The following is a 27,239-nucleotide window of genomic DNA, read 5'->3' as shown; positions in this document are numbered from 1 at the left end:
TGCTGCGGGTCCCCTCATCCACCCTCTCCAGCCCTCCCCTCCCCTCTGATCTGCCCCTGTGGCTGGTGCGCCTTCTCCCTGCCCTCTCAACCCTTTTTCTGTCTATTTTGCTGTCTCCCTCCCTTCCACCAACAAGGATGCTCTTCCAGCATCCTTGGAGAACTGGGAGAGGAGAGCACGCGAAGGATGCTGGAGGAGCATCCTTGTGCACCCTCACATGCTCTTCTCTCCTAGTTCAGCAAACCCTTCTCCCTTTGCCATTTGTCCCTATCTACCTGCCAAGTACTACTCTCAAATATTTTTGGCTTTATATAAATCTTGTATGTTTTATGACTTAATTATGCATCCAGGATGCAAATGCTATTGCTGTCAGAGTCCAAGAAATACTTAGAAATAGCACAACATGACACTTATTCAGAGCAACTAACTCCTTCTCCTTGGACTCATCCCTGGTGACACCTTGCCAAGCAAACTGCTGCTCAGTGTGGGTGATGGGGACACAAATGTTTCTATAAAATCCAGGAATCCCACAGCGCTCTATAGGCTATTCCTGCCATAGCTGGATCTTTGAGAGGGTCTCCTGGTACACACAGAGCCCTGCGTGGCCAGGCAATTGAAAAATGCTGCTTCCCTTCACTACACAGACAGATGCAAAATACCTGAAAAGTTACTGCAAACTAGTGAGCTACTGTAGATTTACCGTGTGATTAAACGGAGATAACAGTGCACTTCAAAGAACTCGCACCAAATTCCTGAGGTGCCATTTCAATGACTCCGCTGGTTCTGCAGAAGCCCTGTCAGGCTGTGCTGCACAGCACAAGCCTTCAAGCACTGTCCTCAGGGCCCTACAATGAGCCAACAGACCTTCAGACTCTGCCAGCTCTCACAGAGGTCCCTTGCATCTCCTTAGCCTTCAGGAGAAGCTGAAAATCACAATTTTGGGAGGTGCCGTTAAACCTCCAAGGAATTTTATGGCATGGAGGTGTTAAAATGGCTTGAGCAAACCTGGGCCCAAGGAGCACTGTTGGGTGACAGGTTCCCCAGGGTGACTGAGAGCCCCACACCATGAGGAAAGCCACACAGCTGAGACCCAGCTCAGGTGTGGGGTGGGCACAGACCTAGAAGTGGCACTGTTGTATCTGGGCACACAAGTGAAGCCTTTTAAAACCTGGGAGGAGTGAGGGGAGTAAGTGCTGAGCAGCCTTGATGAGGACAAGGCTTCCAGAAGAGCAGGGGCTTGGGCTGGTTTTGACACGACATGGTCCCTACTGTCACTCACAGAGCAAAAACCCTGGGGGTGGTTTCTGAAAAGGTACTATTTGCAATTGCATAAAAAATCACCGCCACAACAAGTGTCTTCAGGTGGTGTTTGCAAACTCTGTGAGAACAACACTTCCAAAAGCAGGTTGGGGAGAGAAAGAGCCAGGTACTAGGTACGTGCTTTGTTGTCTTCTTCCCCAGCTGTGCACAGACTTCTCAAAGCTGTCAGGGATTGTTGAGCAACTCAGGGCTGTTGCAGCAGGACACACTTTGCATCTCAATGACCTCCAAATGACTTTCACTGCTTTACACTTTCATTTCCCAAGACACAGATTTAGAGACAATGGAATGTCGCTCTGCCGCCAAATCCTGATTTCCTTTCCCAGATATCAATCACTTTGCACTTACCCTCTACCAGAAAAAAAAAAAAAATCAACAAAACCAATTACTACTAATTGAAATATGCATGAAAAAAAATATCGGTGGAATTGTAGGGAGGGGCTTTTAAAGTCCAGACTCACTTGTGCCTGTTCTGCAAGGGCCCACTAACACCTGCAACAGCTCCGCAACCACGTACAAGCAGGACCAAGAAAAAGTAAGCATTAGCCAGGCAGCCCTTCAGTGCTTTTCAGGAGCTGTTAGGAACATAAATGGTTGGCACAGGCCAGACCAAAGTCCCACTGAGGGTGCAGTAGATGTTGTGGAAGAGAGTAAGAACATGGAAAATGTGCAGCAACACTTCTGTCCTCCTGGCTCTCGGCTCCCCACCTGAAATACTGCAGGCTGGAGTTTGAGATGGGTTTTCACAGGACACTGCCACATTTCATGGAGGGAAGGGACTTATGCTATCATATAATCAGCCTTTTGCCTTATACAACCTCAGAACACCACCCAGTGAGTCCTGTCATAATAACATGGCTTGCATCTGAGCTAAAATTTTCCAATAGAAAGGGAAACACTGACTTGATTTAAAGATTTCAAAGGACAGTGAGAGCATCAGACCTGTGGGCAGATTATAATGCAGATTATATACATTCACTATTAACAATATTGTATATTACTTCTAATCAGAATCTTTCCATATATCGAATCTATGGTCATATCTAGACTGGGATGTTCACTGATGATACTCTGGATTTGGGTGGAATAGGATGAATTGGGTTTCAGCAATGAATGGTGTCTCTGACTCTTCAGCCAGAATGCCAGGAAATGACTCAAACTGAACTATTTTTGCAGAGATTATCTTTTGTCATGGCATTTTAAAAATTAAGTTCTGAGCATGTAGGAAATTACATGTTTTGCATTCAGACACGAGGAACGTATTTTATGTGTTCAACTGGAACAACATTTTGAACTTTACATGTAAAACCCTGGCATGCATTCAGCAATGGAAAATCTAGTTTCTTTCCCTTCCTTTAGCTGCTTGTAATTTGAATTGCTAGTTTTTTAAAATGGCTATGCCCACTAGCACCAAAAATACACAGTGTAGATAAATAATACAAATGCATAGCTACAAATTCCTCATACCCTCATATTGTACACATGCCTCCAGCACTAACTACTGCATGCTTCACAAGCCTACCCACCAAAAAGCACAATGATCTGTTGATACAATACCTTTTGTTCTTGTAATAAAGTTGTGAAAAAACTACTATAACCTCCTTCTGGCTAACAATACCGGTGATTCAGTAAAAACTACCTGATCTCTTGAGTTGAAAAGTAAATGAAACATGCATGGCCCTCAGGTTGCTGGTCAAAAATTTTGGTTGTGGCTAGCAAAGAAAGTGACTTTTTCACTTGAATTGCTTTTCTTCCTTGTATAACTGAAGAAACTTCAGCAACCTTCTCTGTGAAGAAGAATCCCCTTACTTATGCAGGTAACCGCAGATAAGTCTTTCTCAAAGCTAGAGCTACTGACCTGACTGCAGTTATGCTCCCTGTGGTTTTGGTGTCCTGCAAGCTTTCCTGTGCTTAAGCTATGGCAGAACTTTTGATCCCATGAAAATGCTGTAGAAGGAAAGGCATCCAGCACAAACCGATGATCTGGTGAAGTACACCACCAGCACCCTGCTGTAAGTTAGCACTGTCCACTGCTGCCTCCTTGATGTAACACCTCTAGAACCCTGCTGTACCTTCCACTACTGAATATTCACAGTGAGACGGGTGATAAAGAAATGATAAAATTAGAAATATGGCTAGATCTTACATTAGAATACATAATTTGTTTTCCGAGGAAGCACTAAATTTTAACACGTTTCTGCCTTGCGTATTTGAGAGAGCCTTTAAAAGCTGTATAGACATTTCTTAAAGATATTATGAATTCAGGTTTCAAAATGCAGACCCACAAAATTCTGTTTCTTCCTGGAAAGATATGCCCAGAGAAGTAGGTTATTCCTAACTGAATGACATTTTCAGTATTTATAGCATCCTGCTCCCCCTGCCTCCCCCCATATTTGCTTAACACTGCAATTAACATTCTGCATTTTTCTTTACCAGGCAATGCCAAGCAATGCTAGAGCGGGCCTGTGCTGATCACAGACACTGTAAGCACAGCAAGTCATTCCGTGCCAGCAAAATCCAAACTCTGGTGGGGCCCACATCTGATCAACAGTGGCATTATCATAATCTTCAACAACTGCATTGTTTATTTAGAAAATCTCCCTCAATCCCTTAACAAATTAGTCTGGAAGCCACCAGGAGGATTAACTTCAGAAAGTCTCCCTCAGATCACAGTTACGTCTGCTCAGATGTCACAAGTGATAGACATTCACATAGGTCATACCCAGCCTTTATTACTAATTGCATTTGCAGTGATTTGACTTCCGTTGGGGCCCGTCTTTTCTAACCGAGTTCCAAAACGCAGCACTCGGCAGGGGCAACCATGCTCCGGTGCAGAAGGTGTTCCCTGGCACAGGGTGTAATACCTAATACCTATCTAAGAATTTAACTGCCAACCACTTTTCCTGACCATTCAGATTAAGAAGTAAATGATACTGGATGGTGTCCTGGATACTTTCGGGGCAAACTCTTTCACCTCGAGTCCAATGACTACAAGTTATGCCTAGTTGGTGGCAGCTATGTGGCTTTTCTCCAAGGAGCTGGCAATCCCTGTTCAGCTGCAGGCATGTGCCTGCCTCATAAATCACCCGCGGCGCTGGCAGCCTTGTTGGCAGGCTCGGCAGGGAGACGGAGAGCTGAGCAAACAAGGCTTTTGTGCTGGAATGGGAGCCTCCCGCGCGAGGGGGGGAGTGTGGCAGTGGAGTGGCACTGGGGACCCTGTGCTGAGCCACTGTGTGATGCTCCTGTTTGCCTGTCAGTCCTGGAGGCACGGCGCGCTGCAAACCCAGAACTTCTAACAAGATTTACTTCCCTTTCTGGGGGAGAAAGCAGTAACCACGGTCCTCCATGTCTTTTGGCACAGCTGTCACAATCTGAGTTTCACTAAAATGTTGGTATCTGCCTTTTTTTTTTTTCCCCCCCCAAGGCAAAGTGGTAAAATCAATTATTGGTCCTGAATAAAGAATATATTTCCAATATATTTCCACAACAGGTGAATTTGCCATCATCAGAGAGGGTCTGTGTTTTCAGAAGGAAACGAGATAACCTATCTCTCAGCTCCACAGGCACCACCGCGGTGCAGGGGCACATGTGCAGTAGCCAGCAGGGCTTGTGCTCATCTCTGCAGCAGACCGTCAGAGGTTGCTGTATTTCACCCTGCCCTATTCAAAACAAAGTGCCACATTAGCGTCTCCAACACAGACCAGCACCACTCCCACTGCCTGCGACTGCCCCTGACACTTGTGCTTATGCAAAGGGTTTGTATTAAAGGGCAGGCCCTGCCTGCCCTGGTCGGGGGAACACAAGTGCCTGCCAAGCTTCCAGGTGCCCACAAGCACACAGCCATATAGGTTCTGACTTTTAGGGTAGAGCTGTGTCACTCCCCCAGTGACTGGTGGCTGGATAAAATGTGGCCCTGGACAGCTCTTGGGTGGGAGAACAGGGGTAGACCTGAGTTTTTAAAAGGGAAGTTGTGTGTACACATCCTCAAGTCCTTCATAAGTGCTCTGCCTCTGGCCACTGCCAGGCAGTTGTGTGACACAGGCTCCCAGAATCAAAACAGAGGCTCTAGTAAAAGAAAGACAGTGGTGAACGTTAGAGATTTGCTATAAAGATAATCCTAAAGGTAATTCTGCTAATGAATGGCAGGCATAACACATGTACAAGTATAAGAAAATGCAGCGGTTGTACACGACTGAACCCAAGAGCTTATGTTTACCATGCAGCCAGCTGAAGCAGGTACTCTGTATGAGCAAGGCACGCTCCAGCAAGACACATCATGCATCTAAGGTAAATCTGTACCACCCTTGCTGCAGTGTGCAACTGTCCCCTCCGCATCAGCTGGTGGGTCCCGTGGCCCCCACCTCTGCCGCTGCCCCGCGAGACTGCTGCCTCCCCGCTCGCGTCTCTCCTGGGGGCTCTGTGGCTCCATCGGGCTTTCTGTCAAGTCTGTCCATTTACCCACCCTTTTCCTTTTGCTAGACCAGAAGCTGCCATTGGACTGGAGTTCTGAAGGGCACCTGTGCAGGGGAGTCTTTCAAACAAAGAAACTGGCTTGATTTTTCTGCTGAATTTAGAAAACAGAATGTGCCACCCCCCACCCATCCCCTCCCCCCAAAAACCCCAAAACCAACAACCCAACACCCAACAGCCTTCTCTTTACATCTCCAAGTTTGCCAGGTAAATGTTGCAATTTTTAAACTGTTGTAATTTTTATCTCAAAGTTTTTTCTCCTGTCCATTTTAGAAAGCCTTTATCCTGAAGTTGCTGAACACCAGGCCTGTTGTAAAGTGCTTCTTATTTCTTCCTTTGGATCATGGTTTAACCATGGCAAGCAGCTAAGCCCCATCCAGTCACTCGTTCACTCCCCCCTGGTGTGATGGGGAAGAGAATCAGAAGGGCAGAAGTGAGAAAACTCATGAGTTGAGATAAAGACAGCTTAGTAGGTAAAGCAAAAGCTGTGCACACAAGCAAAGCAAAACAAGGAATTTGTTCCCCGTGTCGCACTGGCAGGCAGGTGCTCAGCCATCTCCAGGACAGCCGGGCTCCATCACGTGTAACGGTGACTTGGGAACACAAACACCATAACTCCGAATGTCCCCCCCTCCCTCCTTCTTCCCTGCAGCTTTTATTGCTGATCACATTATATGGCATGGCATTCCCCTCTGGTCAGTTGGGGTCACCTGTCCCAGCTGTGTCCCCTCCCAACTTCTTGTGCACCCCCAGCCTGCTCACTAGCGGGGCAGACTGAGGAGCAGAAAAGGCCTCGACGCTGTGTAAGCACTGCTCAGCATTAGCTAACATATCCCTGTGTTAACAACACTGTTTTGGTCACAAATCTAGAACATAGCACCATACCAGTTACAATGAAGAAAATTAACTCTATCCCACCCAAACCCAGTACACTTGGACATAACAAAAATTGCACGTGGAGATGAAGAGCATGCATGGAGTGAAGGTGTGTGGTTTGGAACAGACCTGCAGATGCTTTTCATTTTATTTTAACAGTAAGAGCATTGACAGATACTAACTTCCAATAGGTATGCTCTCAATTTGTCTCTTCAGACATCCATATTCACTGAGCTCCCATACAACATTCCTCCTTCTGACCAACATACTGCCTGACTAACTACAGGAACAGCAGTAAATGAAGCCGTGACCTGGCCCAGGGCTGCGTTTTCCTTCCTGTCTTTTCCTCCATGATCCTGTCCCTCCCTCCACTTCACCCCCTGAGTCCCAAACAAGTGCAGATGGGATCTGTTCCTCTGCTGCTTCAACCCAAGTCTATCTGAGCTGGCAGCAGTCCCAAATCTACATCATCCTCAAGACCCTCAGCTGCCCCCAGCTCTGGAGCCCAGCAGGGCACACAAGCTCTGCCCAGCAGTTCTGGAGAGCTGCCACTCAGATCTCATGAGCAAACGGGGCTCACCGATGTCTCCCTGGACACAGAACTGGTTGGTTTTGCCCAGACGTATGCTACCTCCTGGCATCAACGGCCAGTCTGTGGGGCACCACTACTGACCCACAGTATGGAGGATTTATGGATGCAGACTCAAAGTGGTGAGCTCTGCTGGCATCGTAGCACAGCTGTACAGGCACAGTTCAATAACCCTTTGGGATCAGCACTGGCCGAGGAACCCACAGGCCAGCAAGAAAGCTGCCTTCCCACCCACTCACTCACGGGCTGAGCAAGTACGAGGGAGAGCTGCAGCACACACCCGAGGTACGGAAAATCAATTACAACGCAGGACTTGGCACAGAAACAGAGGGTGTTTTGGCACCTGGAAACAGCTTTCAGTCAGTGGGTGAGGGATAGATCCTCCCTGGGAAGGCAAGGTACTGGCAAATTCTAGTGCGCGAGTGGGCTGAGAGCTAAATCTCTACAGCATTAGCTCAGTCTTCGGTGATACTCAAGCTCTAGCTTGCCCCAAATTAAGGCCAGTTAACTCAAGAGAAACCATCACTTACCACAGGCAGGAGATTTTCGAAAGCGTGTGAGTCTGATTTAGAGCAATGCACCTCCTCTGCTTTAAATTCACAATGCACCAAAGTTCAGCCCTAAGCAGCCCTCATTTCTTTTAAGTTTATCTCCAACTGAAGAATTTGCCTGTTTTCTCCAGCATCTGTCTCCAGGCTAAATGCAGGGCTGGGCTCTGGTGGGTGGGAAGTGTGCAGGGATGGAAAGCCGCAGGTCCCTGCTAACTGTAACTGCTGTGAAAGGGTGGGCTACTCCCAAGACTGTCTAGCATCTGAAACAACACCCACAACACTCTTCAGTCTAAAGACATGCAAGGAAGGAGTGAATGAACGGCAGCTTACTATCAATTCTCAAATATGAGAAGAAACTTTAGCCCAGTTATGGAGAAAGGGTAATGTTTATCCTGAATATCTCATTCTAGGAGCCTGCAGAGTCAAGTGACCAGTACAGTCGACACACTCTCTGAGACACCCAGCATTTTACACCGCCTGACCAAGGAGAAGGATCCCCCCCACTCACACTGCCCGGTCTTATAGTCGTTACGTTTGTGAGTCATTCAGGGATTTGTTCATCCCATCCTCCAGAATTCCTGTACTGTACATCAGACGCTTGGTGATAGCATGTTTCTCTCTGCTCTTCCCAGGTTCTCTGCCATTTAGGTAAAACTATCCTGTGCTCCCTTAAACAGATGCAGAAGGAGCTTCTGCCTACAGAACAGTAACATCCTTAAGCAACTCTGATGTCATATATGTATAAGTAACACATAAGATACACAGCATATAAATATACATGTACATGCCCTCTATAATTAATGGAACATGTCCATACGCAAAACATTTTTATCTTGTGCCAAATGATGAATCCTACCCTGAGGTAATGAGTCAGGTAAAACATTAACATACATTTGATGGTGTATCTCAAATTCTGAACAAAATTACATTTCTACCAGAAGTTTGGGAGAGTGGCTTGAAGTTTTCACTTAAAAACATCACCCACTACCAGGCTCATTAAAATCTCCTGTCCCAAGCACTGTCTACAATCATACGTAATCCTGTATGTGCAATGAACACAATATAGTTCATGTGATATTATTGATACTGAGCATTGTTACCATCAACATCCTGGTGGTTTTGCTCCTATTCCAAACAAATATCAGCATGGCTAAACCTACTGACTGTCACTCATGCTGGCAGGCTCAGGAGAGCCAAAGGATAAGGACCAAACTCCATCAGAGGATGGCTGCACTCTCATCATGTGGAAAGGAAGCACATTTCCAACGCAAAGAGGGCAGCTCACACCACTGCTGCCCCTTACGCCAGCTATCCTGCGAAGAAGCAGCAGGTTGTTTCTGCTACTTTTCATTAGTGTTATTTGCCAGGCGGAAATCGTCCCCCTTCTCCCACCTTTCCTTCCAAAATAATTTTTAAAAATCCTATTTCTTCTGTATTTCTTATCAACATATATACCTCTTGAGAAGGCAGGTCACATGCAGGTCACTTTAGTTTAATATCTCCCACTGATTTTAATGGCTGCAAGATCAGGATCCCAAAAGGTAACATGTTTTAGCTAACAGTATCAGGGAGCAGCTTTCCTCTCTGCCTGCCTCCTGCTTTCAGCAAACATCTATAATGGCAAGTAACACTGCTAACAGGTAAACTGATACCTTGCTACTCAGGAGCTGACAAGACTTTTAATATATAACTGAAACTAGAGGATGGTTATAAAGCACTTCTAGTTCACTTCGGCTCTGATATAGCTACTAATTCCTTCCCCTTGGTGTTTTCCCTTCTAGAAATTCAATACACAGCCAACACTTCCTTAGTACAAACAACATCATGTGCTTCCCTTAGGCACTTACACTGAAACCAAGTGTGTCAGCTATTACCAAGGGAGGAAGCATCCATTTCCATCACTATGTGGCAAATGAAATGACATTGCTTCCCTTCCTCCTCTGATACAATCCGTTTCAATTACTGCAACATTCTACAGTGCCTGCACATAACAGGATTTGTAAGAAAGCATCAAATACTTGAGCTGACAGAGAACTGGTTTGATGCTTCTCTGCAAACACAGTGGTGCAAGCTGGCTCTGGACTCACTTCTTAGCAATGAGGTTCCAGTGTTTGTCCCTAAGTGGCAGGGGACCCTCATGATATGGAGCTAATTATAAAACAACATTTTCCAACAACACTAAATATAAATATTATCAATCACATCGCTTCTGAGCTGAGTACAGAAAATTATTTACAGGAGTCACTTCTACACTTACTTCTTATTTCATTATCATCATTACCAAACCAACTTTGCGCAGGGTGGCAGCATCACCAGGATGCCACGGAACTGTGTACCACGTTAAGGAAATAGCTGATGCAGAAGTTTTCCACCAGAGTTGCCTCCTGCAATCAAGTCACTCACTCCTGCAGTCCAAATTCCAGTGATGCTCAGCCAAATATCATTCACACAGCTGCAGGTGCCAAAAAACACTCAACCTTTGCTCATATTTGACCACGATCAACTCAGATTGCAGGAACAGCTTTCAGAGCTGTGAAAACTCATCTACGAAAATTTGCTTTGGACTGAAGTGATTTAGATTATGTATCAAAGCCTGCTAATCATTCTTCTCAAAAACTAAAGATGAAAAAATAACTTCAGCTGTGATGAAATCTAATATTCTGTATGTGAATTACAGCATTCTCTGAAGGCTCCAAAGAAGACCAAACCTTTTTTTTTCTTGCTAGATGCTGTACAAATGCAGAAAGAAGGAAATAAACTGAACAGCTTCTAGCTTAGTTTTGAAAGATACTTTAAAAAAACTTTACAAAAAAAGGAACTGGGAAAGAAGGATGAAGCTAAGAGAGTACCTGACCCCAAAAGCTTGCTGTAAGCACAAAAGGAAAATTTTCAATTACTATTTATTTCATCCTGCACCACAACATGTCTCACATTTCCAAGGCAGGAGGAAAGGGTCCAGCTTGAAGAAGACTGTCAGTGCCAGAGGACACAGCGGTGGGTAGGAAGAGGACAGGCAGAGCTGTAATGACCCCAGTAGCAGGACAAGCACCTGGCAGCACCCAGCTGTAGGAGTGTGAATAATAAGAAGAGCTCAAGATGTCTGTGTGGGTTCTGCAGTGCAAAAAAAGCACAGAAGTGACACAGGAAGGGACCGATGAATGGATAGGTGATCATATTTATTAAATAAAGAAAACCTGCTGATGGAGCAAAAGGCAGATGAAGGGAGATGGAAATCAACATGAGTGAGGGATAAGGAAGAGCAGGTATAAATTCCTCTTTAAGGGCTTTTTAATGTGAGATATAGTCAAATGAATAAAATGGATCTCTACAGGTATCTGGGATGACGTGTTATGCATTTCCCATGGACAGCATCGGGAAGACATGTCTAAAAAGGAGCAAAGACCAGAAGCTCCCTGGACAAACTGCAGCATAGAAGAAAGGGCAAGGAGCCCTGCGAGGATGCTGGTGGAGGCGGCCCCTGCGGCCCTGCCGACAGGGACGGGGTGATGCTGCAAAATGCCAGAGCGAGCCAGAGGCAGAGAGGAGGGAGGGGAGTCCAGAAGGGGCTGAAGGTGGGGAACAAACATGAGCCGGAGGCAGGGAGTGGGGAGCTGGCTCAGGGGAGCTCTGCCCGCTCAGGAAGGCTGCGCAGTGTCTGAGCAGAGCAAAGGGGATGAGTGGTGATGGGATGAGGAGCTGACACTGCGGTAGGATTTTGGAAAGACCGGAAGGATGTAGTACCTGCAAAATAATGTGAGTACATAATTTAAGCAAACTCATGAGTTTTGGGTACTCTGTTATTCAAACATGTCTTAGCTGCATCAAGTTTAGACACAGCATCCCATTTATCTTGGCACAACTCAAATCCCTAAATTATCTCCGTCTTTTCAACCTCCTCACAACTTTACTTCCAGCTTTGTTAAAACATGAAGTAGCCAAGGAACTGCTTTACAAAGAAATACCAGACGAGGCGAAGGCTTAACCCTGCTGCAGGGCACAGCAGGCAGCCCGGCAGGCAGGCCTGCAAAGCTGCCTCTGGCCACCACTGCCCCGCAGTGCCCGCTGCTTCTGTCACTACCGGAGAGCTGGTGCAACATGTGCAATCCTCAGCCATGTCAGAAAGTCCGGAGAACACGCTAAATGCATGTAGGTTAGCATATCCTACTCGTGTCGTTTTACTCGATGTTGTGAGCTCCCCTCTGCAGCTCAAATTTAACCATTCTGGAATAAATACTGCTAAGAGGAAGGCGATGACCTCGGTCTTTAATACGGACAGCAAAGGTCACAGTGCCTCTCTCCACACAGTGACCCTGCTTTTCAACACTTTTATGTCATGCAAGTGGCAAAGGCTGTGAAGTCAGGGGTGTTTCCTGGCACCGGCCCTCTGCTCTCCCTCTGTCCTGAGTTTCCTCCCGTGCAGTGGGGACTGGCTCGTTCTCCTTTGAAAAACCGGGGCAGAAGAAGAAAATGATGACAGGACGCATGTGTTAACGATAGGAAAACACCACTGCTAACATGGCTCACCTACCAGTCTGCTTGAACAGCAGCAAGCCTTGAAAATAAGGCAGGGTTTTATTTTTAACATCCATGTCAGATCTCTTTGCCTTTTAAAGAGCGTCCTGGGGATGCCTGGAACCCTTATCTGCTCAGCAGCACTTCAACAAGCTACCAAGGAGCTGGAAAGCCCTCCACTGCCTCAGCAAGTGCTGTTTACTCTGCTGAAGTGATTCACTGAGAAATACACAGACTGTGGAAACACTGCATGTTGCAGTTTTAAGGAAGACCCTCACAGTGTCCACAGATGCATGCATGGCAACACACCAAGTTTCTCTTCTATTTCTCTGTGCTCCAGATAGCAGAGAGTACATTAAGTATATTAAGTACAAAATTTATAAAATAAGCTTTAAAATGTTATTTTTTAAATATATAAAATAACTAATAAAGAAGGTTTTTATTTCCTTAATAAAATATCCTTAGGCTAGGAGACCTTATGTAGGAGTCCAAAGAAAATTTTAATCCTCCCATTCAAACTGCCACACAAACTGTGATGAAAGGATGCAGTGCTGGGAAATAAAGAACTTGCTGATCATATTAATCCTTCATCTTCCATTCAGCTTCCTAGTCCAGTATCCTGTTTCCTTTTTAACAGCCAACAATGCTCCTCTATTTCCTCACCTGATCCACCATAATGCTATCATGTCAGACTTAAAAGCAACACTTCTCAGTAACTAAATGAATTCTCTAATTTTTGCTATAGAGTATAGAAGAGCTCTGACATCTATCTGTAAACAGTGACACTGTACACCCTAAAATCCCACTTCTTGGTTCATCACGAAATGTCTGGTTTGCACAAAGCCCCTGCCTTTGGTTCAGTCAAAGTGAACCTGCTCTTGACAGCTACCAGGGGTGCAGCTGTGGGACAGGGATCCCCGAGCCCACCTCTGAGTGCCGTGGACTGCATGCAATGACACTTTTTGCATTTCTCTTGTGTATCTTTTTCTATAGCAGACAAAAAAAATACTTAGTAAGACAGCCCTTGATTGCTGAAAAGTGTCAACCACTTAATAACCAGATTTTCCAAACCAGAGACGCTCGTGCTAGCTAAACTTGTCACTTTACACAGGACAGTTATAGGGAAGAATTTTGCTTTGCTTCAGAACATTCTGCACAAGTGGTTTGGAGTTATTACACTGAAGGCTCCTGCACTGCACAATTCTTTAAAAAGATCCAAATCGGTGAATCAGTTGTTTTAACTGACACTTGTGAGGGTTTAAAGAACTGAAAACTAAAATATTTCCAAGTACCTGAAGGTTTCACTGGTAGTACTTCTGAAAAGTATGTACTAGGTCTGATTTTGCCTTCCTGAAACAAAAGTCAAAACCCCCATGGGGAATTTTTGTCCCAGGCAAAGTGAGCAAGACCAGTACCATTTGTGTAGAGCTGTAGCAGTGTGCCTTGTTAAATAAATAAAATTCAAGTGACCTGCATATATCAGGTCAGAGCTAGATGACCCACGTCTCTATTACTTTACAAATAATAGGGTTATCACCAACACAATTAGTCTTACCTTATTGTAGTACTGCACCTGGACTGAGTGCCACTGCCCATCACTGACCCCTCCCGGAACAAATGGTGCCACTGTAGTGGTTGTCTCCCCTGCAAGGGCAGGCAGAAAGTTAGAAATAAGTCAGCATCACTGCAAACTCCACTCTGGGCTAAACTGAAATATGGAGAGACCCTCATCAGGCACAGGATACAGCCATCTTACTTCATCATGGAGGAATCTGAGTTTTTGTCCTGCAAGACAGTAAATATCCCCAGTTTCATGGAATTATTTTGGTGCACAAATACAAAAGTAGATTCTGGCACATGTGGGTGAATTATGCTATTTTTTATTATGCTTCTGCAGAATGTGGTAGCAGATGCATTGAGTAGATACAGCTATTGCTGAAGTGGTCAGCTGAGGAAAAAATGTGCATGAATTTTTCTGCATTTCTGCCAAAAGCAGCACTTTGAGGGTTTTTTGATATGATGAGTATCATGCTGGGATATCTTGTCAGGGAAGGGAAGCCTACTCCTCATCAGAGCTGAGAAAGTGAAATCCAAAAGTACTCTAGTATAAGCCCCATGGTAACCTCAGTCCCAGCAAAATTTTAGCAGTGATTAATGAAATTATTGGCGGTCTTTCAGTATTTAAATTTGAAAGCAAGTCCTTGCCATTGTAATGGGAAAACCGAAGCTTTTAAGCCAGGTCTGAGTCAGCTCAGTAACCAGGCATATCTGTTCTGAGGTAGCAGCAAAATAAACATTGATGTTGAAAGTACATAAAAGACCTGGCACAGAGAAGGGATTGCTAGGTTTCGATTTTTTTTTTCTTTCTCTCTTTTTTTTTTTTTTTTAACAGTTGGAAAATTCTACATAACAGACCACAGGAAAAGTAACTCCCTCCTGTAAGCTAACAAAGTTCATGATATTGTTGAGCTTAAAATGTACTTTCAACTCTCTCTCTGAAACAAATACTTTATCCTGTGTGAAGTATTATTTCTGTGTCCCCTACTCTCCTTTAACTCCCATTCTATATATTTCTGTTACCTAAACAATACAGATTTCAGCTTAGCATGTTTGACATCTTGCTGTGATGTTTTTTATCATTTAGTGATAAAAAATCTGCAGTAAAAATTGGGCTTTTTACACAGATAGCAAGTTTCTGCAAAAGGAAGATCACCAGTCTCCAATTCTTTTGCTTTGCTTTCTGTGAAAAAGCTGTTGCGACAGGTAAAACAGTCAGATCAGATGTCCAAAACTTGTACTGTTCATTAAAAGCCACTTAAAACTATAAAACATAAACCATTCTCCTTCCAAAGAAAATACCATTTGTAATATACAGGACCAGACCTGCTCTCAGGTGCAGCAGTGCAAATCTATATTTAGTTTCATGTATTTTAAAGGAGTTCCTCCACATTTAAATGCATATAAGTACAAGTAGAATTTATTTTTTTCCTCATTCATCCTCAGGGTGTCTTCCAAGCAATTTGATTCAAGTTTAGACAGGTGGAGCAGAGCTACAGAAGAAAGCACAACTCTTCGACTGCAGCATGTTATTTCATTACACTAATCCATTCAAAAGCCTGCCTTAAAATCTAATTTGGATAACTTTGAGGTAATAAAGGGGAAATGAAACCGGATTATCTTCAACCCAAAGGGCCCAGATATGCACTTAAGCATTGCTGGTAAATCCATGGGGTTCACATATGATTTACCGTGGGGTCTGAGGGCAGCGACCGTCACTGGCGATGGGTATGCAACACCGATGTGGGCTGTACCTCTGATTCTACTGCTTTACTGCTTGCTGCTTTTCACAAAAATAAGAGTTGACTAGAGTCCATATGTATATCCCGAATATGGATAATGAGAAATAACAGGATTGTTTCCTGAGTTACGTGCCTGGTACAGAGGTGCAAATGTCTTACTTGACCTACACATAACCCCACTTGACCTACACAACAGCCCTTTCCAGGCATTTGTTTCTGTCCCAATAGAAAACATCCCCTAAACCTGTGACAACTAGAGGTTGTCTGACCTGCTGAGATTCAGTAAAGCCACCAAATTCTTCCCACTGAACTCTCAGCCCTGCTCCCGGGCTGAAGCAGGAATGCAAGCGGTCCACCAAGAGGGACTCCAAGAGCCTCAGCAAAGTCTGCTGAAGTCCAGGGGGTGATTCCTGGTGGCTTCAATGTGCTTCAACCACGCTGTACAGCTGCATGCTAAGTTTCACCTGCTACTCCTGTCATGGCAATTAGCACAGCTGGGCATGAGTTTCTGGATGAAACTTGGGCTTTTTTAACTCCTCTGCTGAGGCTGGAACAGTCAGGGTTTGTTCTGACCACACAGTAAGAGCTTTGCCACTGTCAGGGCTGATTTTCTGGAGGAAACCTCTCCCCTGGGAGAAGGCCACGGTGTCAGGGATACACGCCACCCTGAGCTTTGCTTGTGAGCCTTCCCCTCTCTCTGCTCCCAGAAGCATCGAAAGACACTGGCTTTGTCCTAGTGCAGAAAGCAAGCAAGCGCCAAAGCCTCAGTTTCTTGCTTTCTAGCCCACCGTAGCAATGAACAGGCAGCTCAGTTTTCCTAAATTTGTTGTTGTTTATGGCTTCTTCCAAGAGGAGGTGCTTCTACAGTGCAAAAGTGCATTCCAGCGACAGCATTGCTCATCACCAACCCCTAATGAATGGCAGGCATTTTTCACTGGTCTGCTAGCCTTCCCTTTGGCTCGCATGTATTTTTTTTGATAACGTTTACACACCTCGTTTCACTGATGGCATAGTGTAAAAATGCATAAACACACGATGTTTATCACAGTGTGATAAAATGAAGTCTCATTTAAGCAAACATTGGCTTGGAGGCTAACTTCCATGCTAGTGCCAATCTTTTATAGTAGTCATAAACTCCAGCTTTTATAGCTGATATGTTGACAACCTCCTGCCTACGACAGCAAGTGTAACCACCACAAACCACTACAATCTGGAGTACTTCGCAACATCCAGCATCAGTTGTTCACTGTACAATGTCAGCCAGTTACCCAATTAATGAGGCAGCAAACAGCCATATAAAATCATTAAAGTGCATTTCCAAACGGCTCGAGAGGATCTCCTGACCACAAGCAGAAATGCTTGACTTGAGTGAGACCTCACCTGCAGAAAACGTGAGCTGGATCTGCTCCTCAATGATCTCCAGGGCAATGAAGTCATGCTTCTCATTAAAACGTCCATTGTAGAGGAGGAGAGCGTTCCTCTCCCTGGTTGCAAACCTAGAATGCAGAGACAAGGGGTTTGTTCATGCTTAACAGCTTATGACTTAAAGACCGATGGCCAAGTCATCCAGAAAAAAAGACAGTATTGTATTTATCAGAAAAGCAAGTTTTCAAATCTTTCTTCAGACAGAAAATTATAAAATTGAGGAATCAGCTGCAGGATAAATCTATTCTTTCACAGTAGACAGAGGCAAGCAAGATGGAAATTACAGAAATCTACTCTGCAGAGATCTGCTGTGGATGCTGACACTCAAAAGGAGTAAAATTAACCAGACAAATGATGCAGCATGAGTATCTGACACTCGCCAAACAGTAGCACATACTACACTTTGCAAACAGTCCAAAAGGTAAAAGCATTTTCACATCAAAGGGGGCGATACTTGCTGCCTGCTTGCTGTTTAAATGCTACAGGGTACAAGTAAAGTCATCAACTGATTAAAAAGATCTGATGCAGAGACGAGGGGAAAGGAAAGATAAGAGTTACTTTAATAATGCCATGTAGACAAGCAGGGTTCATCAATCAACAGGTCAGTCAGCTGGAGCAAGGAAAATAAACACTTAAATGATTCCACTAAATCAGTGCCAATGGGTGTTTTTTTGTATTATTTTTCTTGTGCTTCTAATATGGGATGAATCACACCTTTCCTGCAGAAAAAGAGATGACCCCACTTTTTAAAAAGTCTATTTTTTTTTTTTTGTCAGCACAGAACTTCTCAAATTTCTGCATGTTGTGTGCATTTTATCATTTTTAATTTAATCCTATTATCTTTGGGGATTTACACACAGCTTTCATCTACACAGAAATGGAAACATTTTATTACACTTTACATAAACATTCTTACAAACATTAATACTATAAAAAGAGAGGAAGAGAGAGAAACCTTGGGAATTTCTTGTGTTTCCAAATGGCAGTGTAGTTTGATTTTACATCTTGAACTTCAGGAAATGTGGCTGATTTAAATTAAGCCACTTTTCCTACAAATGAATCAAATGTTGAACACAGCTAATAAAAACTGCCTTCCACAGACAGAAGAGATGATTCTTGTGCCTGTCATGTCATGTCTACTAGCAAGACTCTCATGCAATGCAACAAAACCTGCATTCAGAGAATGTGAAAGAAGCAGTATTTTAGAACATCAAGGTCTCTTATTTGAATTACAAAATTTCAAAAGCAAAGAATATTTTTTAACAAAAGTTGTTTGTCAGACATGTATGTTGTGGGTCACACTAAGTAGAGAAATTTCAGAACCAGAAGCCTGAATTTGAGCTACATTGAAATGGGAACTTTTTTCCCATACATTTTTTAATATTTTTGAAAGAGGATGAATTGTTCTGGTTCAAAAAACAGAAGACAAGATTTTGACATTTCTAATAAAATACAAACTCCAAAGAATATCTGTTATAGTCCATCAAAGTATTATATTACTGCTTTGATTACTTTTAATCAGTTTTGAAATATATATTTATTTCTAAATAATATAAACATTTCCAACATAATATAAAATAATATTATAGAAGAGGAAAATTAAATGAATTAAGACAATACTGTTGAAATGCTTCAATATTATCAAAACACTGATTTAGTTTTCACTTTTCACAATCAAACATTTCATCCAAAGGAATACAGTTCCGGTAAAACATTTCCCAGGACTGTATTTTTCCATGGATAACTGCTTCATCAAAACACTTTTGTTTTTGAAGGTCTATCCAGAATATATATGAGCAAAGAAAAACTAGAATCATATTAGTGATGCTTCTTTAGTGGACAGAAAGACTTTGATCAACAATAGGAACCTTAGTTCTGTTTGAATATGTTTTTCTGATATGGCTACAATTCTCTACCATAATTCTAGTTACTAAGCTATTATATTATTAAGCTGTTTTTTGTATTTCTTTCCTCTCTGTATGCTCAGTTCCATTCTTTGCCACTAGTCAAAGCATCTTCTGTATTATACTAGTAGTTAAAGCACTACTGCTTTTGAACTTGTCTGGTTATCACCAGCTGGGGAAAAAAAACCCTGTGTTTTAATAAATGGATGCTTTTAATCTCAGGACATAGGAAACAAAAGACACTTTCTTAGAGAATTTTGACTAGTGAGAAAAGCTCTCCAGTGACAGTGTTTCTTGGAGTGAAGGAATAGCTAGTGTTGGAAGGAGGCAAGGAAGACATATATCATGTTGGGAGCAGAAAGACATGCCTGGTCAGTACCTAAATACTTTTTTTAAAAATCACATTTTAGTTATGAGACAATGCAAACATCCTGCTCTTTGCCAGGAGTAGGTCATGAGTCACTTAAGGCTGAGGGAATCTAGACACCCTGGGATTTTACAGATGCTGCCAAATCACAAAATATATAATGGCAAATCATCGTCTAGTCAAACTGCGTATTCTTGCTTATCCTCACATAATGTTTTCCACCTGCACTAAGGGATAATAAATGCCGAAGAAATTACAAGTAGAAATAAAAGTGAACTTCAGGTATAAAAAGCTAAATGTGTTCTTATCCCAGACAGTATAGGATGAACCCCATGATGGTCTAGACTTTTTATAATCACACTGAGTGGACTGAGCAGCTCCTGACTGAATACACCATCTTAATTTTAATGATGGTGAAGAAACCCTGGTGTAAGCACTGCCTTGCAACAGTAGTTTGCTGTTTCTCAATAACCCCTACACAGAGCATTTGAGTCACTTTAACTTGAAGTACCCTACACGTCAAAGATCTCTTCATGAAAGCCTGAAAAATGATACCACATGGCTGAGGGGACAAGCCATGGGTATTGCAGGTAATTTATGCTGGCAACCAGCCCAGACCGCTCCTTTGTTTGCACTCACTGTAGGTCTGACAAGTCCAACAGAGCCTTTTGCTCCTCAGCTTTTTTGTGTACTTAGATCTGATGCTCTAAAACAATCTTCGCAGATGCACCTCTTCCCTGCTCCAGCTCACGTGCAAACTGTGTCTGCACTTTCTGATATAACCAAAATGTCAAGATTCCATTAAATTTCAGAATTTGGGATTAAGGCATATGAAGGATAAAATGGAAAGAAGCTGCCTGGCTTCTGACAGATGTAAAACAACATGTAGCTGCTGGGTGCTGGATGCGATGTGTGCCTGGTAGTGTCCTCCCTGAGCACTTTCTCTGGACAGACACACAAACATGTTTGCCATTGTTACTGTTGTTCTACCTATCAACAAATCCTCAGCCTTGTCCTCTGGGGTCGGGGCTAGCACATTTTGTGCTATTTACTCACAGTTAACTGTGAGGGAGAACCAAAGGTCAATCCTGACTGCATAAACCATCAGAAAGCTGCAAACCCACACCCTCTGCGGAGAAGAGGTGTGTGTGCACCTGGAGCTCTGGCAAGCCCTATGCCTGACCCAAGAGGTCTTCTCCAGAAGAGGGTTTTTTCCCTTGCGAATTGTGAGTCAGGGGAGAAGAGCCCTGGTCCATGCAGTGTGGCTGCCACCATCACTCCCCTCACCTCCCTGACGGCCCCCACGGGAAGAATGACAGCCAGCCCAGGAGAAGACTGCCCAATGTGGGGACATCAGGGCAGACGAGATAGGGATGAGGTTGGTCATGCCTGGCACCTTGGATGGGACCAGAAGCAGGAGCCGGGTGTGAAGGCCAAGAAGAGCAAGGCAAGGAGCTGGAACAGTTGTGGTTGTGCCAAGCCCAAAGTTGGCAACCAACAGAGAACAAGGGCCCAAGCAGGACCAGCCTGTGCTCAGCCACAGCCTGACAAGACCAGGTCCTCTCACAGGCTGGGAAGTAGGAGCGAGGAAGAGCGATCCCCAACAAGCAGCATGAACAGGCTGGCTCTGCAGCTGGCCTGAAATTCAGGAGGCCACAGGTCTAACTAGAAAACATGTGGCAAAGCCAGCACCCTCTCTGGCTGAGGGCTGCTGAGAGGTGGCCAGAAAGGCCCTGGTGTCCCCTCTCCCCACGCCACCGCCCCACGCTGCAGCAGAGGAAGGTCGGGAGTTAGCACCTCAGCGGCATCCTCAGCAGGACAGAAAATCAAATGCCTTCAAGTAACACAACTGCACCCCACTTGCAGGAGTCACTGTCAGAAATCCCCCAAGTGACCTCTACACGTGGTAATTCAGCTGGTGACAGTGTTTAACAAACAGCCCGCAAGCTCAAGTGGGGAATCCATCAGCTACAGAGCCCTTCCCCACCGGGACTCACATGAGGGAGACGGTGAAGTGGAAGCGCTGCCGCAGCCCCTTGAAGGTGATGAAGGACTGTGGCGGGAAGCTCCTGGTGGTCATCTCGCAGTACGGCCGCTCGTATTCGCCCGGGGGGCACTCGCACTTGAAGCCCCCGATCAGTAGGTTCACGCAGGTTCCTCCATTCTTACACACCCCCGGAGCACAGCGGCCGGAGCGCGCGTTCACCTCGCAGTACTCTCCTGCAAGGGGAGAAGTAGATGTCAGGGAAGGTCACACCTCACCCCAGCAGCAAGCTGTGACACTCGGCTACCCAAGTCTTTCTGCTAAAGGTTAAGCTGCTTCTAAACTTCTGTACCTGACCCCCTCCGCAATCAAGGTACGAGCCTGTAATTTCGGGGGGGGGGGGTAAGGATGCTGCCTCTTCTTTCAAGTCTGAATTTTCAGGAGGGTGCAGGGTATGATTCACTAAGCAATCCTCTTGCAACTATCCAACAACGTTGGCCTCCCTTTTCAGATTCCCTGGCCACTTCCAGACCCGGTGATAAATATAAAGCTGGTGACAGACAGATCTATATGGGAGGAGGTAACAGTTAAAAACTTGAATGCTCCCTGTCAACCAAAATATGTGTAAATTGTTCCAGCCTTTCAGTATGAGTTGGAAATTGTGTAAACAGATAAACAGTTCAGTGTTTGCACCTTGCCTTGAGTGGAATTTGGCTTTGCTGCCCATGGCAATGGCAGGACATGGCTGAGCTTGTGACAACACTCACAAAATATTTATAGAAAAAATAAGCAGGATGATGATGACATACGTATTGCTTCCACCTTTTCCCATGCATACATCCTGCAGGTGACAGTCATTTTCTGATTCCTTCAGAGATAGGTGCAGTAACTCCTCACAGAATTTACAAATTCTGCGTGCTGTTTGCTGAAGCTGTTTCCCACCCAAATGCTTTGTCTTTACCCAACTTGGAAGTCTGTATTAAGACATCTTAGATGCAATACTGAAGAATGAGGTATCTGCTTCATATGTATGCTGTAATTTTTCCTGAGTTTGCCCAAAATCTGAGAGTGAATCACGATTTTAGAAACATAATGTACAGAGGATCTTCACTTTAAAAAATCTGCTGTGATTAGGACAAAAGCAGCTGCTGAATTAATCATTATACAAAAAGCTAAACCCTCTATGTGCGTTAATTAGTTAACATTTATGGTTTGGCATGTGTCTTCCTAACGTATAAAGTGCGTTCCGATCCTGCATGTAAAACTGTTCAGAGAAACTGAAGATGGCATATATAGTTGAATTTTGCCCCGTAACAATGTCTGACAAATAATCATAAAGCAAAACTAACTCAACACAGCCAGCTGGAGGAACAAATTTCCAACAGTTTGGTATTTGCATGATTACTTGCTACCAGATTGTACAATTACATTTATTCAAGCACAGTTAAAACCATGCAAATCACAGAATGGTTTGGGTTGGAGGAGACCTTAAAGATAATCTAGTATGCATTCCTGGAGGAAAGTAAAAGCAGCAGGAGCTGTGGGCAGTGACTCACAAACAAAGGCAAATTAAAACGGAAAGTTTTGCTCCAGTTGCAGCCCCTGCAGCCCTGCTCCCCGAGGTTCCCACGCCAAAGCTGCCTGCGCTGGGCCGCAGGCTGCAGCCAGCGGTACTGCCGCATCCAGCCCTGGATCTGCACCTCTTTCCTATGCCAGGCTGCAAACTACAACAGTTTGCAGCTGGTTTGCCCACTTCCCCAAGGGGTAGCCATCTCATTCAGTAGCGACTGTTTCAGCTCTCCAGCGCTGCTGCCTTTCTCCGCTCACATCAATGTCTCGTGCCTTTCAGGCAGGTATGATGTATGCTGGCAAAATGGAAGAGCCAATACAAGAGTACCATGACCATGCATCCAGCCAAATGCACGCCCCATCTAGGTGAGCTCAGCTCTGGAGGACAGACCCCTGGTCCTGCTCTGTGCTCCCCATGATGAGGCATCATGCAACTGCCGCCCAATGAATGCATATCTCCTGGCAAACAGTATACTGGGGTGTTTCAGTATATTTAAAAATGATGTAACACAAAGCACAGGGGAGCTGAACATATCTCTCTATAATAATAATTCTCACATTTAACAAATTCTGAAATAAATCTTTCCTGTCATCCTAGAGGGAGTGCAATCCAAAACCTCTGAAGTAATAAATCATATAGCCGAGAGTTCAAATTCAAGCCTGTGCTTAGGGCTTTTCTGATTCAATACTGATGTTCCTATATTCTCATTTTAACATATTACAGTGAAACACTGTGAAAACCACTTGATAAATACCTTCCTGTTTCCATTTATCAACTCCGAGTATCAGGCAAGATTATGTGAATACACCTTCCTTAATACTTTAAAATGCTCTACAGTGTTTTTCTTTTAGGAGAAATTTTATGTATCATCCAAACCAGAAAATTATATGCCAAGCAAAGTGCACACACACATCAGATGCTCTAAGAGGGACACTACAGAAAGCACTTCCTGATGATGTGCTGCATAAGCACATCCCCCTTAACACACACACACACACCCACCTTGTGTACCACAACTCTCAAAAACATGGAAAACTACAATTCCTGCAGAAAGACTAAACACAGGTTTCTCACTTTAAAAAAGTAGTAGGATATTTTGTGAAGTAACTCTCCAACTCAGAGAGGAATGTAATCTTCAAGGCCTTTTGAAAACAGAATGACACATTTGGCAAAAGTAAGTAATGCGCAGGCTTGAATACAGAGGGAGACAAAGGAGTGATCTAAAAGGAGAGATTCCTGGCACTGTAGCATGCTGTGGAAATGTCATGGCAATATGGAGGTAAAATATAAAAGCCTAAGATGGAAGTCATTGATGGTTCTGTATTAATTCTGTGATATAACAAGAATGTATAGACCATTTGTTTAGATTCCTATACAGGCATAAAACTATTTAAGAGAAAAGAAAGCTTACAGAAAAGTTCTACTGAATTATGTTTATTACTGCTTTTCACTACAGTGCTTAAAGAAGTCATTTAAAAGAATGCAGTCCAACTTTAAATAAGATCCTTTGTCTTATATTCATTCAGCTGTAGCATCATTGATGTCTCAGTTACTAAAATTATTCTGGATTCTCTTTAGTCTGTAATGTAAATGAGAACTGCATTTGATGCATATCCTTTGATGTTGAATTTTCATATTTTATGTAAATTTATCAAAATATATTAAAATAGAGGTTTTGAAATTTCTATAGTAACTCTGAGACATCATTGTGCTTCAAGGCACAAAGGTCTACCAAGAAACTTGATAAATCCCTATTTACTCTTTTTTCCAAAAGTGTCTGGAGTAATTTAGAAACAGGGCATTTTTGGCTTTATGGAGTAGCCATCTCAGCAAGTATCTGAAGCAGGGCTCTGATCAGAATTGGCATCAGAACACCCTTGTGTCGTTTTTGGGTTTGTAACTTCCAAGGATGGCCACCTCATCCTGGACACACTGCCATCCCACAGCACTGCTCTGCAGGAGCTTTAGGCACAGACTGAAAAGCATCCTCAAAATTTGAACCAATGCCTGCATGGACTTGAAGGACAAGCTGATTGCTGTCTGGAGCCAGAGTCGGAAGGCCCTAAGGGAAGAGCTACTTGAGGAACTGAAAAGGAAGGGATCCGCATCCGCCAGCCTTTGGGATGAAAAGCGCCTCTGTGCCTGCTCACAGCTGAAGGTTGGAGGGCTGGGACGTGCTGTCAGAAAGGATGTCTTGCAGTCCAGTGGGAAAAAATAGTACAGAAGGAGGGAGAGCTGTTGTGCAGTGAGGGTCTGGAGAGGTTCGGGCGATAAGAGCACAGCCCAGATAGCCACCACACATAGCCTGGGGTCAGTCTGTGATGCTGGCGATGCTGGCGTGGTTCCCCCATCAGCCAGTCTGTGAAACTTCCCTTCACTCCTCACGGCATTTGCTTGGCTAATATTTAATTTTTCACACTGGCCATCATTTTAGGAATCACTTAAAAATCTACTTACATATCACAACTCTGTGAAGTCTAAGCAGGAGATGTGAAGCTTAGTCCCTCCAGCTGCTAAATCTAAGTGTGCATTGTCAGGTAACACAGACCATGGCTGCCCGTTATCTGCTGGCAGATTCCTGGGCTTTGAAAAAAATCCTGGCCCAAGCCAGCAGATGGTTTACTGTTACAGGACAGTAGCTGCTCTTACAGGCTCTCAATTAATATTGATGACTCTTAAAGCTATGAGTCCTGTGGCTTTTACACAGCCCTTTATGCAGTGCTTCCTGGTTTTAAAGTCCTTGAGATCACAACATGATAGTTGCTTTCAACACTGCTTCCTACTCACAACTGTCCTGTCTTTAATATGTCTTCTTCAATTTTAGGTGTAACTTTACAAAAATGTTAATCATAAAACTTCTTTTATTAACTTTATGTAAGTGAGGACACCACGTTATCAGGTGTAACATAACAAGAACAGGCAAAGCAAAAGACTGGCTAGAAGATTTGGTCCTCCTCTAACCTATTCTAAGTAAATTAATGGAAGAGTTTAATGAATAAACAATAAATGGTGATTTTAAAAGTGAAAAGAAATAAAAATAAGCTATTGGAAAAATGAAAAAAAATAACCTCACAATCGCAAATACCTTGTGAGCTGAACACTACAGGTTTCAAACAGCACACTGGTGTACATCAATGAGCTGGTCTTTGCAGAAATCTGCCTGTGGTTTTGCTGGTGAGTTGCTTGACCTTACGACAATGTGCATTGTTGGAAAGCTTGCTGGAAACAACATGATGGCATTGGAATAAATACAGAATTACTCTACACTTCAGCTTACTGCATATGTGTTTCCACAATATCCCTAAGGATTAGTCCTCAAAAATTTGTACTATTCTCTGTTTTCAACTAAAATACTACATTAAATATATACTAACACAAAGTAGCTGACCTGCACCCATGTTTTTGTTTCTTTTTTCCCAGTCTCCCTAGATACATGTTAATTTTTCACTCAGTATCTGTAATTGTTTGACTTGAACTGATTCTTCTTTCCTCCATCCTCTCATTTGCTCTAGATACATATTAATTGTCTCTATGTTTGCAGTTGCTTCACAGAATGGAAAGCGTTTTGAGAAGCTGATTTAAGCAGCCAGCCTAACATGACATACTTTAAAGTGGAAAGGAGAAACAAGAAATAGATCAAAAGAAGAAACAACAAGAAATAGGGCAACTAAATTCTTCAAAGAATTCCCATTGACCCATTGCCCTAATAAAGATCCAACTATCATTAAAAATGTATTTGCTATCTTGCACAATATGGGAAAATCAATCCTCCTTTTCCTCTGGTAACTAAACCACTACTTACCTTAAATGACAATCAGCACTAAAGCAATCAGTGTACTAAGTAGTAAGAAGGTTGTTAAAAACTAATTAGCTGCAGAATCAGCCTGGAAATCTCTACTGGGATAAGAGATAAAGAAGTTTGGATCCAGTGTGCCCACTTCAGGGGTGGTTTTACCATAGTTTAGGCTGAGTGGGAGTTACCGTAGTCCCCTCCTTTCCCCAAACACGCTGCACTTTCCTCCCCCTCCCTGTGTTGCCATTCATGTAATCCTGCAGTTGACTGATTTGTGGAGCTAAGGCAAAACACCATTCATTTCTTTATTGTAGGGTTAGTGATCTTCTGATTAGGTCCCTCCTAGGACTGATGGGATGAATAGCATGGCAGGCACAAGGAAAGGAGGCAGGGCCACGCACCCAGGAATAAAAATGAGGAAATGGTCTTAGAAAGGTTTAACTGTTACGGAAATACAACTTTAAGGCATTTTTGATGGCTCAAGCATGGGTGTAGTGGCTCATGCTTGACTTAGGTGAACTGGATCAACACCTTCAGTCGATATCCACCTCTCTCACTGACTGTGCACGGATGTACTGC

The 27,239-nt window shown here is 43.7% G+C and overlaps 1 protein-coding gene across 6 annotated transcripts in view; it reads right to left on the bottom strand.

Moving 5' to 3' along the window:
• CELSR1 (cadherin EGF LAG seven-pass G-type receptor 1) overlaps positions 1 to 27,239 on the bottom strand; it is a 176,015-nt gene that overhangs the window by 61,972 nt on the left and 86,804 nt on the right. For all 6 annotated transcript variants that reach the window (XM_032996275.2, XM_032996271.2, XM_032996269.2 and 3 more), the window contains exons 3-5: positions 21,311 to 21,533; positions 16,998 to 17,113; positions 13,874 to 13,962 (exon numbers count right to left, since the gene is read on the bottom strand). In XM_032996275.2, the coding sequence (XP_032852166.2) occupies positions 13,874 to 13,962; positions 16,998 to 17,113; positions 21,311 to 21,533 (428 nt within the window). The remainder of the gene's footprint in view (positions 1 to 13,873; positions 13,963 to 16,997; positions 17,114 to 21,310; positions 21,534 to 27,239) is intronic.

Source organism: Tyto alba, unplaced genomic scaffold, assembly GCF_018691265.1.
Source record: "Tyto alba isolate M040663 unplaced genomic scaffold, T.alba_DEE_v4.0 Super-Scaffold_2, whole genome shotgun sequence".
NCBI classification, from domain to species: Eukaryota; Metazoa; Chordata; class Aves; order Strigiformes; family Tytonidae; genus Tyto; species Tyto alba.
The sequence above is the reverse complement of the archived record's forward strand: the minus strand, read 5'-3'. Positions and strand labels throughout refer to the sequence as shown.